The following is a 17,783-nucleotide window of genomic DNA, read 5'->3' as shown; positions in this document are numbered from 1 at the left end:
TGGCAATGTCGGTCTGTCGTCAGTCCACCAACTTGGTCCGGACTGAAATATCTTATTGGATATATTGCCATGGAATTTTGTTTTGATATTTATGGTTCCCAGAGGATCATGCCGTGCAAATTAGCTCATGTTAGCATACTAACACGCTTAACCAAGAAGGCGAAAAAGGTGAACATTATAGGCTACCTGCTTAACTTCAACATGCATGCTAACATTAGCAATTAGTTGAACCAGTGTGCCTGTAACATTACCCACAGCATCACAGAGCTGATAGTGTGGCTTTAGACTCTGCCCTGTTTGAGTACATTTTGCATTTCACATTTGGATTTAATGTTATAGACAATAACATTTACATTTTTAAATGTCAGCATTTAAAAAAAAAATCTCTATAAATTCAATGTTTAAATCTTTGTTTCCTGAAAGTATAGTTATGACAGCCAATTAGTGCTAGATATATGTATTTGTTAATAACAAAATGTAAATAAACGAGAAAGAAAAATAATGAAATAACGATTTGAAAATGTAGGATAATAAAAACACAATAAAGCTAAATGGTTATATCTACGGTGGTCCTTGTTGGAAAGCTATCAAGCTATTCAACAGGTATATTTATCGTCATGTAGCAGTGTCTCCCAGTTGTGGATATTAAGGCGGGATGATGGTGAGGAGGTGAGTAGGAAATGGTAGTGGGTACCAATGTCAACTTGTTTTTATAAAACCCATAATTCCTAGAGAGGCCTCTGCTCCCTGCCTGGGCAGCAGCTCAATTCCCAAATCCCCCATTCTCTAGCCCCTCCTGTCAGGTGGGTTTGGTTGCTTCTTTCAACACAAGTTGATTCTTTTCCCAAACTACCCTCTGCAGTTCTTTCCTCAAGGGCACATTTCCATCCACATGAACTCATTTGAACTAAATTGGCACACTGGTAAAACACTGGTCAATGATGTGTTTTGTTGTGCGAGTGAGCGGCAGGCGATGCGGTTATGCCATTTACCCAATTTAATCCCAAATCAATCCACAGCACTTATCCGATTGACCTTCTTTTTGTTTGGAAACTGGACTAAGCACTTTGTTTCATTAACTCCCAACAGTGTGATTCATGCATATGAATCGTTATGGTAAAAGAGATAAAAGGGGCCTTTGGAAACATTGGTTACATAAGACAACCATTTCTTTATTTCTCACCTCTGCTATACACAACATAAACAAGCAAACACACAATCACACCTACAGACACACTCACCCACACACAGGTCTTAAGAAAATATACAAAACAAAATATGGCTGTTTATATGCCATGTGGGCTGAGCACTGATAATACAGTGGAATGATTAAAAAAAAAAAAATACGTGAATTATTCGTCATCTTCTTCCTCCTCCACCACCTCCTCATCCTCTTCTTCTTCGTCACTGATGACATATTTCTTGGCCTTCTTGGTGGCCATTTCCTCATCGTCCTCTGCCTTTCTCTTGCCCGAACCTTCGCCCTCCTGCAAAAAAACAGAAGAGGAGCGATGACGCTCTGATGCTGACAGCAGCAGTCATTCTGTACAGCTTCTCGGTACTTTCAGTCTGTCATGTTTCAGTTGCACTTTGTTTTTTGGAAGTCCCACAACTTTGGTTTGGCATCAACAGTCAGTACATACTTAACTGCAAGTTCTATAGAAGGACTAGTATTTCTTGTCTTGTTCAGCTCACATGACAGGCGACAAGTAGGCTTTTTTTTAAGCTCCACAGTGAACTGCGTCACACTGCCCCCTCTCTGTCCAGCAGGATACTACACCTACCTCATCGCTGTCTAGCTTCTTGGCCTTCATCAGCCTCTGGGCCTTGTCATCATCAGAGCCTTCATCACTGTCTGACGAGTAGATCCTCGCTCGCTCCTCTGGATTGGGTCGAGACGGGGCAACAACAACAACAACAAAAAAAAAGGAGGAATATGCATTAGATCTCAGTGACTTCATAAAAATGTTGTGAGAAATAATAAAAAGGGAGAATGTGACCGTGTATTAGTCCTCACCTCTCAGGCCACCTCCTCCCTTGTATTTGCTCTTGATGGCTGCCAGGCTGATGGCTTCCTCGCCCTCCTCCTCGTCATCGTAGCGGTCGGGCTCCAGGTAACTGCTGCTCAGGCCTCTCTGGTGCTGCTTCTCCCTCATCCTCCTCTGCTGGGACTCTCTGCGGATAGACGCTCGCAGCCGCTCCTCCTCTTTCTGCCAGGAGAGACAACGGTGGGAATGACTTTTACTGGCTTCAAGTTTGACATTTTGTTTAGAGCTGGTAATCTAAGTGCATCATTTATGTAAGAGGAAATTCACTCTATGGAACTTCTATGTAAGAGGGGGGGGGGGATTTCATTCATGTCTTTTAATATAAGCAGTAAGGTGGTCTGTCCACATTTTTAGATATATTACAAGAATGACCATTGTTTTTGTTGAGGTAGGATGCAGTCATCTATTCAAACTAATCAACAGGTTTGGCTTTGTCAGCTATTTCTTCAATCAAATAATGTGTGGTCCACTAGCCCAAACATTTTTTTTTTTTTTTTTTTTTTTTAAATAGAGCACAAATATATACAGTACTGTGCAAAAGTTGTAGGCAGGTATGAAACAATGCTGTAAACTAAGAATGCTTTCAAACATGGAAGTGTTAATAGTTTATTTTCATCAATAAACAAAATGCAGTGAATGAACAGAAGAGGAATCTAAATCAAATCAATATTTGGTGTGACCACCCTTTGCCTTCAAGACAACATCAATTCTTCTAGGCACACTTGCACAAAGTTTTTCAAGGAACTCGGCAGGGAGGTTGTTCCAAACATCTTGGAGAACTAACCACAGGTCTTCTGTGGATGTAGGCTTCCTCAAATCCCTCTGTCTCTTCATGTTATCCCAGACAGACTCCATGATGCTGAGATCAGGGATCTATGGGTGCCATGCCATCACTTGCACGACTTCTTGTTTCTTCTTTACGCTGAAGATAGTTTTTAATGACCTTGGCTCTATTTTCGTCTTCCTTCATGTCTGCAATTGTAATCTGAGCCGTCAGTCTTGTGTCCACAGAAGCGTCAACCTGTTATGTGCTAGTATTGTGCTAGTAATAATCCTCCGTGCGGAAACACAGTGAGCCGGACAACCTTAATTACATTGATTTAACGAAGCTTCGAGGCCAAGAATTTTGCTTCGAGGATTTTTTGTAATCAAATTATTCAAGGAATCGTTTCAGCCCTAATTGTACCGCTCTCCAGCCCTTCGGCGAACCTGCCTTCTGCTACAGCCAAATATTTCATTTCATCAGTCCAGAGCACCTGCTGCCATTTTTCTGCACCCCAGTTCCTATGTTTTTGTGCATAGTTGAGTCGCTTGGCCTTGTTTCCATATCGGAGGTATGGCTGTTAGGCTGCAACTCTTCCATGAAGACCACGTCTGGCCAGACTTCTCCGGACAGTAGATGGGTGTATCTGGGTCCCACTGGTTTCTGCCAGTTCTGAGCTGACGGCACTGCTGGACATCTTCCGATTTCGAAGGGAAATAAGCTTGATGTGTTTTTCATTGGCTGCACTAAGTTTCCTTAGCCGACCACTGCGTCTACGATCCTCAACGTTGCCCGTTTCATTGTGCTTTTTCAAAAGAGCTTGAACAGCACATCTTGAAACACCAGTCAGCTTTGAAATATTTCTCTGGGAGAGACCTTGCTGATGCAGTATAACTACCTATATACTATAATTGGTTGATCATACACCGGACTACAATCCTACAAAATCCCTGACTTTTTGCTTATAAGAATTGATGCTGATTTGAAGGAAAAGGGTAGTAACACCAAATATTGATGTGATTAAGATTTTTCATTTGTTCGCTCACTTCTCATTTTGTAAATTGTTAAAAATAAATATATTTATATATCAAATATTTATATTTTTGAAAGCATTCCTAGTTTACAGCATTTTTTCACACCCGCCTAAGACTTTTGCACAGTACTGTGTGTGTGTGTGTGTGTGTGTGTGTGTGTGTGTGTGTGTGTGTGTGTGTGTGTGTGTGTGTGTGTGTGTGTATATATATTAGGGCTGTCCTCGACTAAAGAAATTCTTAGTCGACTAACACTTATACGATTTTGTCGACTAATCGATTAGTTGATTTAATTGACAGAGCTGTGCGCTTTGAGAGGTGGTTAAGACCAGAAAAGCACAATATAAATGTAGTTAATTAACCATCTGTAAAACTGAGTTTCTCCACAATTAATCCTGCAAAAGCACCACTTTAAATCTTGTGTTTACCATAAATGTGTTCAGAAGTTTCTTGGAAATAAGTCATTAAGCATGAATAAGCATAAAAAATGACTAATCGACTAAAGAAATCTTAGTAGGAACGGTCCAAAACGACCGATTAGTCGACTAATCAACTAAGAAGTAGCAGCCCAAATATATATATATAAAAAATAAAATAATGATTATACATTACATTATACATGATGAGGGTTTCAGCTATAGTTTACATATTAGTTTCAGGTATTTTTGACTCAAATATTAACCAATATTAACCATATGCTATTTGCACCATCATTGTACAGTATATTTTCAGAATATATTTAAAATTTTAGTATTGGCCAAGCTCTTCAGTTTCTCGTCTCAGTCTAGTCTGTTATTTATGGTTGTTACTGTACTTTGTTTCATATCTACCTCGTTGAGTACCCCTATCCTGCTTATTGTTTTGTGATTGATGTAACACGCCTGCTATAACAAAGCCATTTCCTACTGGGATTAATAAACTACTCTATCCATCTTGAATGGTCGGCTCAAGGCAGAGACAGGAAAGAAAAGGGAGAGTGGGGTAACCGTTAAAAGGCTGAGGCTACAGTCAAACTCAAGATGTTACAAGCACATGAGCTGCATCCAACTCTGAAAATACACTAGAAATGTAACACAAACAAGCTGAAAGTGCAGCTGAACAGCAGCCATGTTAATCGGTTTAACTCACTACAATGGGAGCGCTAAACCAAAGAGTTCTGTGTCAAAACTGGACTATAAGCATGACTGTCACGCTGGTCTGACAGATGAATCACATATCAGTATACAGAAGCACTAAGAATATATTCCCTTGTCTAAGACTTCCCAGATGTCTGTAACCAAAATATCTACAATATTTTGACACTATACTCACTGCATGAAGGTTTTTTTTATTTCAACATTTTCCATCCTCCAAGTCACCCCCCTCCAACTGAATAAGCTGTACTTTTGAATAAAAAGCTGCTTTCAAATGGTAATTAAGATATCCATTAAAAAAAAACCAAAAAAAAAAATAATCAATTTTCGACAAAATCGTTGAAACGTTCTATTGTAGTTAAATGTACAACTGCAACTTGCCCGTACAATTGAAAATGACGAGGAAAGTGTCACGCGTTATTAAGATTTTCACATTACCAGCTCCTACGGATCCGGCTGAAGTCAGACTTCATTGATACTTACCGGTTACAAAGGATGCAGGTATTAACCTGTTAACCCCCACCGGCCCGCCGACGGGCCGATGGGGGTTAACAGACGTGTTCTGATGTGTTACATAATAGTATTTACCCACAAAAGTTCAAAACTTTTGTCAATATGGACATGCTGTATATTGTTTGATTCGTAAAATTCTCTGCAATTGAATCATTCAGTTCATTTTACTGAAATCATAAGCACCAAAGCATTATTCATGATCTTAGTGCTCATGCTATTTGAAAAAAAAAAGAAAAAAAAAGAAAATTGATGCTTCCCTACCTGTACGCTGTCCTAAACGCTCAATCCGCGTCCATTCCTGGCTTATATATATTCCTCTAGTCCGTAAGTGTCCACAGATCAAAAGGATAACAAGGTTTTTTCACAAGAATTAATCCAGGTTATGAATATTGTCCTGTAGAACCCATGCTAATTGTCCGCTAACTGTCTGCTAACTTCATTAGCCGATCTCGTTCCGTCTGAAATAATATATTTCTCCTTGCCCTGCACCGTGTTGCTGGGTATAGTTGTTTTCCTCAGGTTGCTGCCTACACAATGAAATTATCCCCACCTTTTTCTGTTAAGTTTTCACCCCGGGACAGCCCCGGACGCCCAAACAAGCGCTCCCACTGTGGGCGTCAATACGCCTGCGTCATCTCTCTGAGCAGCAATCTTAGAAAAAGCTGTCATTGGCTATCAACACGTCAATCATGGAAGTTGTAGCCAATCACATTCCCTTTCCAACGGTATATAGCATGATAGGAATATCCAATGGGAACCAGTCCAAATGAATGGGTAACAGACCTAAGCCCCGCCTCCCAGAGCCAGCATGCGCATACATGTGATTTATGAGAAAAAAATATGATCAACAGTGTTTGAATGAATGTAAAAAGGTTTTTTAAGTCATTTTAAGTATTTCGTATGTTTTTTCTAATAGCATAGAAGTGAGTAAAAGCATTTAGCAACATTTGGTCACTTGGAGAAGTTTTGGAGAGGTTTTGGCACACCGGTGACACTTGTTATACCAAATACAGAAAACTCCCTAGCTCCCATTAGGTTAGGACTAGAGTTCTGAAACTTTATATAGGTCTTCTTGACAAGGTGTAGAAGGTTTGTGTTGTGTCCTTCATAGTGTGGCACCAAGTATTTTTTTGTTATTTTTTTTCAAAAATTACGTTTTTTTAGAACGGACCAAAATAACTATTTTGAACCATGTTTGAACTGCTGTAGTGTATGTTCTGTTTTAATCACATGCTAATCAAGCACATGTCTATAAAGTAGAAGAAATTAGGTTTCAAATGATGCCTCATACATGTATTTTGGCCTTACAGTTCTTCTGTTATAAGCGTTTCCCTTTGGGAACAAGAAATAGGCGAAAATCAGGCAAAAGAGGTGGATGTTAACAGGTTTTTAAGCAAAGCTGTGTTTCTACGTTCAACAACCACATTAGCCAAACACACCCCAGGTGAGTGCTGAGCACAGTGAGACTATAAATCAGCACTACTTGTTAGGTTGACACTGACAATAGAAACATAACCAGCCCCCCCTTCCAAACTTGCTGACACTATTTTCATTTCACTGACCACTGCAACCCCATTATGTAAGCACATCCGCTTATGTCATTATGTAACTGGCCGTGATGCTTGTCAACAACTGGCCTCGTGCCACATTTTTTGGTCCCTGTGGTAACAAAACCATTCTCAAACAGGGCTGGGGAAAAGACAAGCAGGACAGCACAAATGGACAGAGCGTGTTACCTTGATCATTTCGTTGCGATGCGACTCGGGATCTCGGCCAGCCATGGGAAGGATCCTGATCTTCTGCGTCTTTGAGCAGCGGTCGGCCAGAGACAGGGTCATCTTCCTGTGGGTGGCGCTGTCTGTGGAGTGGGGCCTGGAAATACAGAAGAAACACACCACCAATGTCAGACTTAAGGAGACTTCTTTTTTTTAATAGCATTCCTTCAAACAGTTTTCACCACTTTCTTTCATTTTCACCTTCAATTCCACACTCGTTTAAAAAGGTCCTGTGGAGTTACCATTGGTGACCACTAGTAGTGCTACGGAACAATGTTTTTATGAGTGGGCTATGTTTCTATCTAGAAATAAGATAGATTATTTATTCTTTTACCGTCTTTATTTATCTGTAATATTGCTGTCTTTGGGCCGATGTATCAACCGAATTCCCCCTCTGGGATCAAGGTTTACCTTATCTCTAACTTGTGCACACGGGCAATGTGATGCATATTCCTGCCAATGGTTTCACGCTCTTACACTGATTGACACTTGGTGGCGTTTAACACCCCAAGAAACGTAGCAACAAGCCAGAAAAGAAAGAAAAGGAAGACTGCTAGCAGGCAAACATGGATACAAACAATGTAGGGTTATATTCAAAAAGTCAGATTTGCAAATGTTTTTATGAGGAAGTCAATTCATTCATTCGTTATTTAGCTCAATGGTGCAATAAGAAATTCTGCAAAGCAAATAGAAATGGGTTTCTTTGCAGGAAAACGCCACAGGGCACCTTTAAGCATCACATACCTCAGACTTGTTGCCTATGGCTTGAAACTGGCAGCAGACCTCACAGGAAACCACTGTTGCTGCGGTTTTCCCCACTGTCCCCAAACCAGAACATCCTCCACCTCACAATTGTTTTTTATGAAATTGATCGTTTCTTATTTTGGCACTACAGTGGTTTCAGTGGAATCAGCATTTTTTTTTCTACCTGCATCGATGGCCTCAATTTTCCTCAACAAGAAAGAACTTTAATGATTTCCTAAATAATCAGCTCTCAGAGATATTTTTTCAACATATTTTTTAAAAAGAATTATGATTGAACCTACTGCTATCATGATTTTGCTCCGAGACTACTAGGAAGCTATTGGAAGCATGAAAGTGATGCAGTGAATGAATGCATACCTTTCGCTTTCAGATCAACGTCGGTCATATTTAAAATCTATTCTGTTGGAAAATTGAGCCTCTCAACCAGCTGTAAACAGAAAATCTAAGCCCAAACTCTGTATCCATCTTGCTTAAATGCTTTTGCTCCATTATGTTGTGAAGTCACCCCTTATATAAAAAAACAAAACAAAAACAAAAACACTGTTACCTAACCATTTGTACCCTGAGCCGCTTCAGCTCTAATCCTAATCAAAACTCTGCTCTGATGATAATACACAATCAGAACAAATGGCAATGTCCTGTCTGGCAGCGTGGAGGACTGTTTTTTGCATTAAAGCAGCTTTGGCCAGTGTCCCACTAGCCCCATGTGGTCTTAGGAGACAGAACATCCAGGTGGACTTGGGGGTGCTAAGAGGCTTACATACTTCTTCTCGGGAGAAACCTGGGCAGCTTGCATAAGGTGATCCAGGATTTACAGCATAGAGTACAATTCGGAATGGAGCTTGAATGTAGGCTGATATTGTTGTTTGGAATAAGAGACAGCCTGGGGCTTATTTACTGCACGGACAGAATGTCAGCGAGCCAGACAGAGGAGGAGTCTCTCCAACCACTCATCATTTTTTTCCTCAAGTGAAAACATGGCTCTGTGTGTGAGACTCACGTCTTAATAGCAGCCTGTCACCACTGACAACAATGGCATGTTGCCAGTGTTGTAATGTAACAAAGTACAAATACTTTGTTTATGTACTTAAGTAGAATTTTTACATATCTGTACTTTACTTTGTTATTTATATTTCTGGAAACTTTTCCTCCACTACATATCCAAAATAAAATGTATACTTTTCCTCCACTACATATCCAAAATAAAATTTATACTTTTCCTCCACTACATATTCCCCTAAGCAACTTCGTTACTTGCAAGAGATGTTTTCGTACGTTGGAGAGAAAGATTCTTTCTCGCCAAAAAAATTTAATTGTTTCTGTTTTTCTCTTTGTTGATGTCAGACTTGATGTTTAAGAAAGTGTGGAAAAACCTGAATATTATGCTTCACTATAAGGAAGCCACAATAAACTTCATAATCAAAGTTGTGTTTTTTTATTTTTACATCCAATAGTTAAGTACATTTAATATTAAATTACTTTTGATACTTAAGTACAGTAAATATCAGATACTTTGAGACTTTGGATGTGTCTCAAACCGCCTACTTGCACACTTCAAACACTTAGTTGTAAGTATATTGTGTAGACAACGCAAAAAGCCAGTGCACTGAAAGTACCCGGATGACCCCCTAAAAACGTTCAAAATGTTCAGAGTGGAACGATGGACCCTACTTGCACTAAACGGGCGCCATCTTGACTACAAAGCGGAAGGGGAGGGACCAGGGACGTCGGCAAGTTTTAAATCAGTTGAATCCAGGCTACTTTATGCAAATGAGGAGCGGCCGGCTCGGCTCGCCGCCTCTGAAAAATCTGACGAAAATCTTTTAAACTGACCTTTGTTGATCAAAAAAACAGACAGATTCAGCCACCGTATGACCCATTTCTCACTTAAAATGTTTTCAGAAACACGTTTTGGGGAACTACATTTTGGTCGGTTTTGAAATTGGGGAGCAGCCAGACCCACGTGACGTGTTCGTCCAATCAGCTGCCATGTGTTGTGTTCGTCGCGCTCATCCCGCTTGTCATTTCCACTGAGTGTTTTAACATAAGTGTTCCGTTTGGGACAATACTAGCCATCAAAAGTGGGCACTACGGCAGTAAGCGGTCAGTGCTAGAGCCCCACCGATATATCGGTGGGCCGATATTAGGCATTTTCCAAACTATTGGTATCAGCATTTATAATGGCCAATAAATGAATATTTAAAAAATAAAATAAAAACGGACTAAACACCCTTCAACCATGTTGTGAGTGTTGGCGTTGCACAGTTTGTCCACCAGAGGGCGCTCTACAACGTCCCTGTTGGCAACACTCGTGTTTGACCCTTTAAACTTCATATCTTAAGTTTGTATTTTTATACATTTTATTTATCAGAACTTTAATATATTTTGATGTTCCTCTGTTCTGTTGTGACAATAAAACAAACAAGTTTATTTTTAAACTGCATTATAATAATATTTGAGTGAGGACTTATAAATAACTACAAATAACTAATGTTAGGGAAATCTGTTTATGTTTTGCTACGCGTTTCTGGATTTTTTTTTTTTTAAATATATATCGGCCGATATATCGAATTTTTAAATCACCAAATATTTGTATAGATTTCGGCCTTAAAAATCCTTTATCGATCGGGCTCTAGTCTGTGCACATTAGCAGTGTACTGACGGAAGTATGCGGAATGAGACACAGCCTTTTACTCAAGTAATATTCTAAAAGGTGACTTTAACTTCTTCCAGTGGGTTTCGACTCTAAGGTCAATTTCTGGTAAGATACTTTTACTTTTACTCAAGTATTGCTTTCGAGTACTTTACGCAAGACTGCATGTGACTGGGTTACCTGAATGTGAGTTTGGTTTTGAACACGGCCTGTCCCTGCAGTCCGGTGCCCTGTCGGATGAACAGGTGGTTGTGGTCTCCCTGGAGAGGAGCTTTGTAAACATCAAACACTTCGTTCCCAAGGTGGAGGGACATGCTGTGGCAGGAAAAAAAAAAAGACATTTAAAAACCACAGAAAGTACAGGGCCTGTCCTGCTCACGGTGCAGTAACCTCCCACATCCAGCTCGACATAACACACACCTGCCGTCAGACCATTTGACAATGCGTGCGTTGCTCTCTCGTGCTTCATTTCCGTCCTCGTCTCTCTTGGCTCTCCACCGAATTGTATTCTCCACCTGTGGGAGACAAAGAATAAACTCTGGTCACTTTCTTGACGTCACCAGCCTTATATAAATTTTTTTAGAAGCTTATAATCGCTTTTTATTTATTCCCACACGGACAACTAAGCACACATGATGTGGACTACATACCTTCAGCTTGAGCCTGGTCCGTCCCTCTTCATCCAGCATTTCTTCATCCTCAAATTCGTCCTCATAGTACTGAGGATCAAAGGGCCTATAAAAGGGCGATTTAATTTAAATCTAAATGAGTATACCTTTAAGTTACACAGATGCTTTTACGCTGATCAAGACTCAAAAAAGTTAGCTGAACACAGTAAGCAAAGCTCCCGCAATTCTCCTCCTCACTAGCAGCAGAGTAAAATGATCAGAGGCAGTAAGTGTCTGAAAATATGCCTTTCATCATCCCCTTTCCTTCTTTTTTTAATGTGTTTATATTGCATTTATTGACAGTGTCAAGGTTCTGACCTAGGCTCCACAGACAGAAAGTTGGGCAGCTTGACGAAATAAAGGTCAGATCCCAGGTCTGTGCTGACTTTTGGGATCTCTACTTCGATACGAGTTTCGGGCGCAGGCTCCTCTTCTGCCTGATCCCCCTCCATCCCATCCTCCATATCCTAGACACAAACGCACAAAGAGAGGGAGAGGAAGAGAACATTTCAAAAAAACACTGTATGATTCAATGAGCCATGATAATAGGGATCAGCTCAGAGAGGCTTAGCGTGAAGCTCTGAGAAAAAGAGATTTGGGAACTCTTATCAAATAAGAACTGGGCACAATTTAAGAGACGTGGTGATCAGAGGAGGAAAGAGAGAGAGAGGGAGAGGACAGACACATACCAGGGGCTGTCCCGGGGTCGGAGGCTTCTCTGCATCGCTGTCTGAGGAGATGTCGTCAGCCTCTCCAAACAGATCGTCTGCTGCCGTCTTCTTCACTGTGAACAGAATGGAAGAGGGACTGCTTTAAAGTACATGAGAGCAAAACGAAGGCCAACTTCAGCTGCAACTAATAAAAGTAAAACTCAGATTTGAATCGTTGATACTACTGTGAACTAGAGATGGCCCGATACCATTTTTTGCTCCCCGATACCGATTCCGATACCCAAACTTGCGTATCGGCCGATACAGAGTACCGATCCGCGTGTCATATATTTTCTTATGTTTTAACAATTGTATACTACCTGCGTGGATGTGATATTATTTCTATCTTTGTTGTCTGTGTGGCTCAGGTTAAAAATGAACAAACACAAACAATGAATGCCACAGAACTTTCTTTTATTATCCAATTTGACATTGTCAGTTAGAATGGAAAAAGAACATAAATGAACTACTTTGACGTAGATTTTCTATAGGGCTTTATTACGTGGTATCGGATTGGTGCATAAACTCCAGTACTTCCCGATACCGATACCAGCGTTTTAGGAAGTATCGGAGCAGATACTGGTATCGGACCATCTCTACTGTGAACCAACGAGGTTAGGTTAGGAGCACAAATATTTCTTTGCTCAAGCGGTTTCTTACCTTTCTTTGTTCCGATATCGCTGTCTGAATCAGAGTCGGAGGCGGCACTTGCTTTGGTTTTCTGTCTGAGGAAATCATCTTCACTATCACTGCCCTTTGCAGACTCTGAAAAAATAAAATCACAACAGGTGATGAAGCAGTATAATTTCCACCTGACGATATAAACTGAAGGTGCAGGACACATGAACAAATCGTACAGTTAATTAAAAAAGGCTCATTACCACGTACAAAAAGTCTAAGAGAAAAATGTATCTCCTATTAATCTCAGAGTCCTGTGAATTTATTCTCAGAGTCCTGAGATTAATAGGACAGCAGCTCTGAATACCTCAGAGCTCAGGATACCAATTTCAGATTGGGCCCTAATCCTCTTCCACAAAATCCAATGTGCCAAGATTAACACAGATGGATGGCTCGGGATCCAGTCCATGTACAATATTTCCTCCACCTGGACCCTGGGAGTACCTGACTTCCTGTTCCTCGGCCCCTCGTCATCGGAGTTCTCCCGTTCTTCGTCAGAGTAATGTCGTTTCTCCTCTTCATCCTCTGACTGGTCGCTCTTAGCCCTTCCTCCCCACTTCTCATCATCTGACTGGTTCTCCCTGCCCGAAGCTTCAGAGTGAGGGGTGCCCGGCCCTGACTGCGGAGTCGCAGGATCACTGTGCACGCTGGTTTAAAAACAAACACGTTGGTAGAAATCTATCAAGAAATTAAAATCTGGTCTTCCTACAGTGAAGCTGCACAATTAAATCGCAATTTTATCGAAATCGTAATATGAACTAGTGCAATATCCAAATCGCATGGGGGGGCGCAATATTTGTTAAAGGCAAAATATGTGTCAAACCATTCTAAAATTAAGTATTGTGGTGCTGCAGAGACGTCCCGGCCTACAAATCGTATCCTACAGACTAAAGAAAAAAATATCTTTGTTTGGTACAGATCCTCGCCAAGAAAATAAATAAAAATAAATCACACTTTTCTTTTTCCAATGAAAATGAGAATAATGATACAAAAATGATATCCATTATCGTGAATCATATTGCAATCGCAATATCAGTCAAAATAATCGCAATTAGATATTTTCCTCACATCGTGCAGCCCTACTTCCTACTACAAAGGAAAGTGTCTCATAACAATACAGGTAGTTTTTTTGTTTTTTGTCCTCCAAGATGAAGAAATACAAGTAAAAATGTTTTGATAAAAGTTTAACAAATGTCAACTGCCGGGCACTGTAGTTTTATAAACCTGGAGGAAATAGTGTATTTGTTGGGGTCCCCCTCGGGCATCACTAATGTTATCTCAGTTAAACACTGACGCAGTGTGTGTCGGCGTACCTTCTGTCTGAACGGACACTGCCCCTCTCAGAGCGAGGGCTCCCTGCTCCTGACATCCCGCTGCCAGCCGGGCTTCCACCGTCTGACCGGCGGCCCCCGTCCTCCTCGTCTTCATCCTCGTCTTGATGTCCGCGCTCTGAGCCGCTGTGCTGCTCTGCATCAGAGTGGTCGTTGTCCTGCTGGTCCGAGCGCATGCTGGCGTCCGACTGGTTCCCTGAGCGGTCGGACTGGTTCTCGCTGCCGCTGTGCTGACTGTGTTGCTCATCCTCGCTGTCGTCTCCAAACAGCTCCTATGCAGTAGAAGGAAAGGTGAGTACGTTTGTAAGAGAGGCGCACACAATGTTTGTCAATTACTCAGTGTTTCGAGCAGCTTGACAATGCATTCATGGTGGCAGACCCCTGGTGTAAAAAGGTAGGGTTAACATGCTGCTGGGAAAAATAATTACGCTATAGCATATACTGGCTGCAAAACATTTCATTATTTATTTTTTTTTTTCAATCTGTCTGAGTGCACATGCACCATTCCAGCACTTTTCAAATCAGCAGCACATATTTATCTTGCCATCATTTTTGGTGAGGGCAAGATAAATAGTATAAGACTGTGAAAATACGTAATTAGAAAGACCACACACTTCAAAGTCTCATGGATGACGTCTCGCTGAAGCTACGATGTCTGTGTGTATCGTACCGGGGATGTGACGTTACTCAAATGAGCAGAGGATCTTGCTTGTTCTTTTGCTTATCTGCTGATAACACTTCACTGGATAAAACACACCAGTTCTTTGGTTGAAAAATTATCTTTTAAATTGACAAACATCATATTTGTAATCCATGGCTCAATTCAAATGGGATCAAAAAATAAATTTGCCTCTCTCCGTTCACTATCATTCATATTTTTTTCTCCAAATGAAGGTCCCATGAGGTCCACCATAAGGGGAGGGACTTTGACTCTATTAAATGTTTGAGTGACTATTGGATAGGGGTAAGACTAAATCCACACTTTTGGTGCTGGGTGTCATCAGTCAAACAGGCACACACCTTATTAATACTGGGTTTCCCTGCCTCCTGGCCTTCCTCTTCCTCATCATCATCATCTCGTTCCCTCTCACTGTTGCTGCCACTGCCTGAGGCGTTGCTGGCGGATCGGGGTCTCTCGGGCTCCGAGTCTGAACCGGAACCAGAGCCAGACTCTGAAACACAATAATGCAGTTTATCATTTTACAGTTGGTTCATGTTGTGGTGACTTGGTGACACGATTTTAGCACATTACAGTTCTTTTCGTAATTACTCTAGCACAGTTCTATATCAAATCTCAGGGTTTTTCCTGGCTAAGAACGGGCCAAATGTTTAATTTCTTGCGTACTGATTAATTTTTACGCACCAATTTATGGTGAAAATGTCTTTATATATATATATATATATATATATATATATATATATATATATATATGTGAAGGAAAACACAGAATTCCAAATGTCAAAGTTGTCAACCGGTTATGGAACTGTCTAATAACTGTGCAACAAATGGTCATGACACTAACAAGTTGGTGAATAACTCAAGTATACGAAACTGATGTGAAACTGGGAATTTACTGATGAAATTAACAGAGCTGAGTTGTGCTGCACATTTGATGAGAACATGTGCTTGACAAACAATGTAACGTTTACGTTGATGCAGTCGTGTAACGTAAGTTGGAACGACTTCCAGCTCTGCTAGCTAACAGAAATAGCCTAGTTATTTATGTTTTTTATATATGCAAATAGCTAGCTTGTGAACGCTAGCTAACGTAAAAAGTTAACTAAATGAAGGATAAAACAAACGTGTACTCGTTTATAACAAAGCTAGCTTTTAGAAAACATCCCGTTAATGCATAATTTCTAACGTAGCTAACTTTCAGGATCATCCTTCGGGCAAAGCTAATTTCTGCTTAGCATCAGGAAAAACTCGATATCCCTAATAAGCTTAACGACTTTCAACGTTACCTCGCTGCTCATTGTCGCTGTCTCCATCACTCCCGAACAATTCATCGATGTCCGCCATTTCTTCCAAACTGTAGTAAAAATGTGACCTACAGGAAATGATCGCCGGGCTTCGAGGAAAGGTTTTGTTTCCGAGTTCAAGCTGAGGCGGACATGTTGGTGTACTGAGCAATAACGGCCACAAGGTGGCGGTAAACTCACGGTCTGTGCTTGTCTCGTAGACTGTTAAAAACTAGGGTTGTCTCAACATAAAATAAATGGAAAAATGTCATGTTTGACAAATATTTTTTTCTAGTTTAAACGTACAAATGCCTTTTTTCCATCATATATTTTTGAAGAGCATATAGGCTAAAAATCAGACAAACAAAAAACCCTTCCCATCCGGTTTCCATCACTTTCTTCACACTTTCCAGCAAACATTTGGACGTTTAATGACCGTTGAAAAGACGTCCGTCCGAGACGTCCCGTCATGGTTGAAAAATAGTTCCAAAATGAAAGTTGAACCGACGTCTTTGACGTCACTTGGCCGTGAATTCCACGTCTTTTCTGGCCGTGAATTCCACGTCTTTTCTACGCGTCCCTGTACGCCAGAATTAGTCTTCTTCTGGATGTTTATAAGGTGTGTTTCTGCATAAGTGTAGGCTATAAGCCTGCATATTAAACAATCATACACCCATTGTGTTAAATCGTGAACGGCGATCTTGACGTTTACACATCTAAACTTGACAAAGGTTCTAAAAAGGTCTAACCCTAACCCTAAAAAGAGAGACAATTGTCTCTCTTTTTACAACCACTTAAATTATATTTTTATATATAAAAATCTCTATGCTTGATAATGCTTGTAATTAATTATATAAGCTTTGTTTTGACACAAGAATGAACTTTATGTTTATCATAGTGATGCTAGACTAATGGTTCACAATAGGAATATAGCAATGTTATTGTGATTGTATAAAAAAACAAAAACAAATTATGAATGGACAGATACCTAATGTAATTCACTCTGGTGTATAACTTGTTTAAAATGGCAGTGAAGAAGTCTTCCTCTCGGTAGGCCTACCTTTCACTGATTATCATTCATCTGATTTCAGCGGCCACATCTCTTACCGAAAGGCATCTTGTTTCAGTGCATATATTGTGTGAACCGAGAGGGTACTTGAAATTCTATCTTCGCTGTTGTGTAACAGTGTAAAAAGAGGATGAGCTACCCACACACTGTGTTTTTTGTGTGCCAGTGTGTGTAGGCCTATGTGTGTGTGTGTGTGTGTGTGTGAGAGAGAGAGAGAGAGAGAGAGAGAGAGAGAGAGAGAGAGAGAGAGAGAGAGAGAGATATTTTTGTTTCACACGTGTATGTGTGTGTGTTTAGTCTATCTTTCCAGGTCTCCGTGGTAGTTTATAGTCCGCTGCTTCTTGGCAGCACCTGGAGAGTTGCTTGATATCGTCTTTGATCTACAGACTTCACTCCAAACGCTTTTACATTTTGCCTGAAACACTTCAACTTTCTCTGTATTAAACCTAACATTTACTCAGTGTAACAATGTTAATTTGTGCTTAACTACCTTATTTTTAATTACTATTCTGTATCTTAGATCTTTTTATTTCTCATATTGTAATTGTAGACCGCAACTTGCACTAACTGTATTTGACTATACACTTCAGCATTTATCTAGACTGTCTATTCATATACATTGTGTTACAACTGATCTACTTCACTAACTAGCTCACTAGACTAACTGTTTATTGACTCTTTACA

General features: G+C 40.4%; 1 protein-coding gene across 1 annotated transcript; it reads right to left on the bottom strand.

The window, feature by feature from the left end:
* Positions 1-1,143: 1,143 nt before the first annotated feature.
* leo1 (LEO1 homolog, Paf1/RNA polymerase II complex component) lies at positions 1,144-16,572 on the bottom strand. Its single transcript, XM_028585540.1, has 14 exons — positions 16,034-16,572; positions 15,089-15,240; positions 14,051-14,340; positions 13,182-13,384; positions 12,720-12,824; positions 12,039-12,133; positions 11,668-11,816; positions 11,332-11,416; positions 11,102-11,196; positions 10,862-10,996; positions 7,225-7,360; positions 2,018-2,210; positions 1,785-1,882; positions 1,144-1,487 (listed from the first exon to the last, which is right to left on the bottom strand). Exons 1-14 carry the CDS (start codon positions 16,089-16,091, stop codon positions 1,353-1,355), a joined length of 1,929 nt encoding a protein of 642 aa, XP_028441341.1. The 5' UTR covers positions 16,092-16,572; the 3' UTR covers positions 1,144-1,352.
* Between the last annotated feature and the right edge of the window lie 1,211 nt (positions 16,573-17,783).

The sequence above is a fragment of the Perca flavescens genome, chromosome 1 (assembly GCF_004354835.1).
Source record: "Perca flavescens isolate YP-PL-M2 chromosome 1, PFLA_1.0, whole genome shotgun sequence".
NCBI lineage: Eukaryota > Metazoa > Chordata > Actinopteri > Perciformes > Percidae > Perca > Perca flavescens.
Note: the sequence above shows the minus strand (reverse complement) of the source record. Positions and strands in the feature narration are given on the sequence as shown.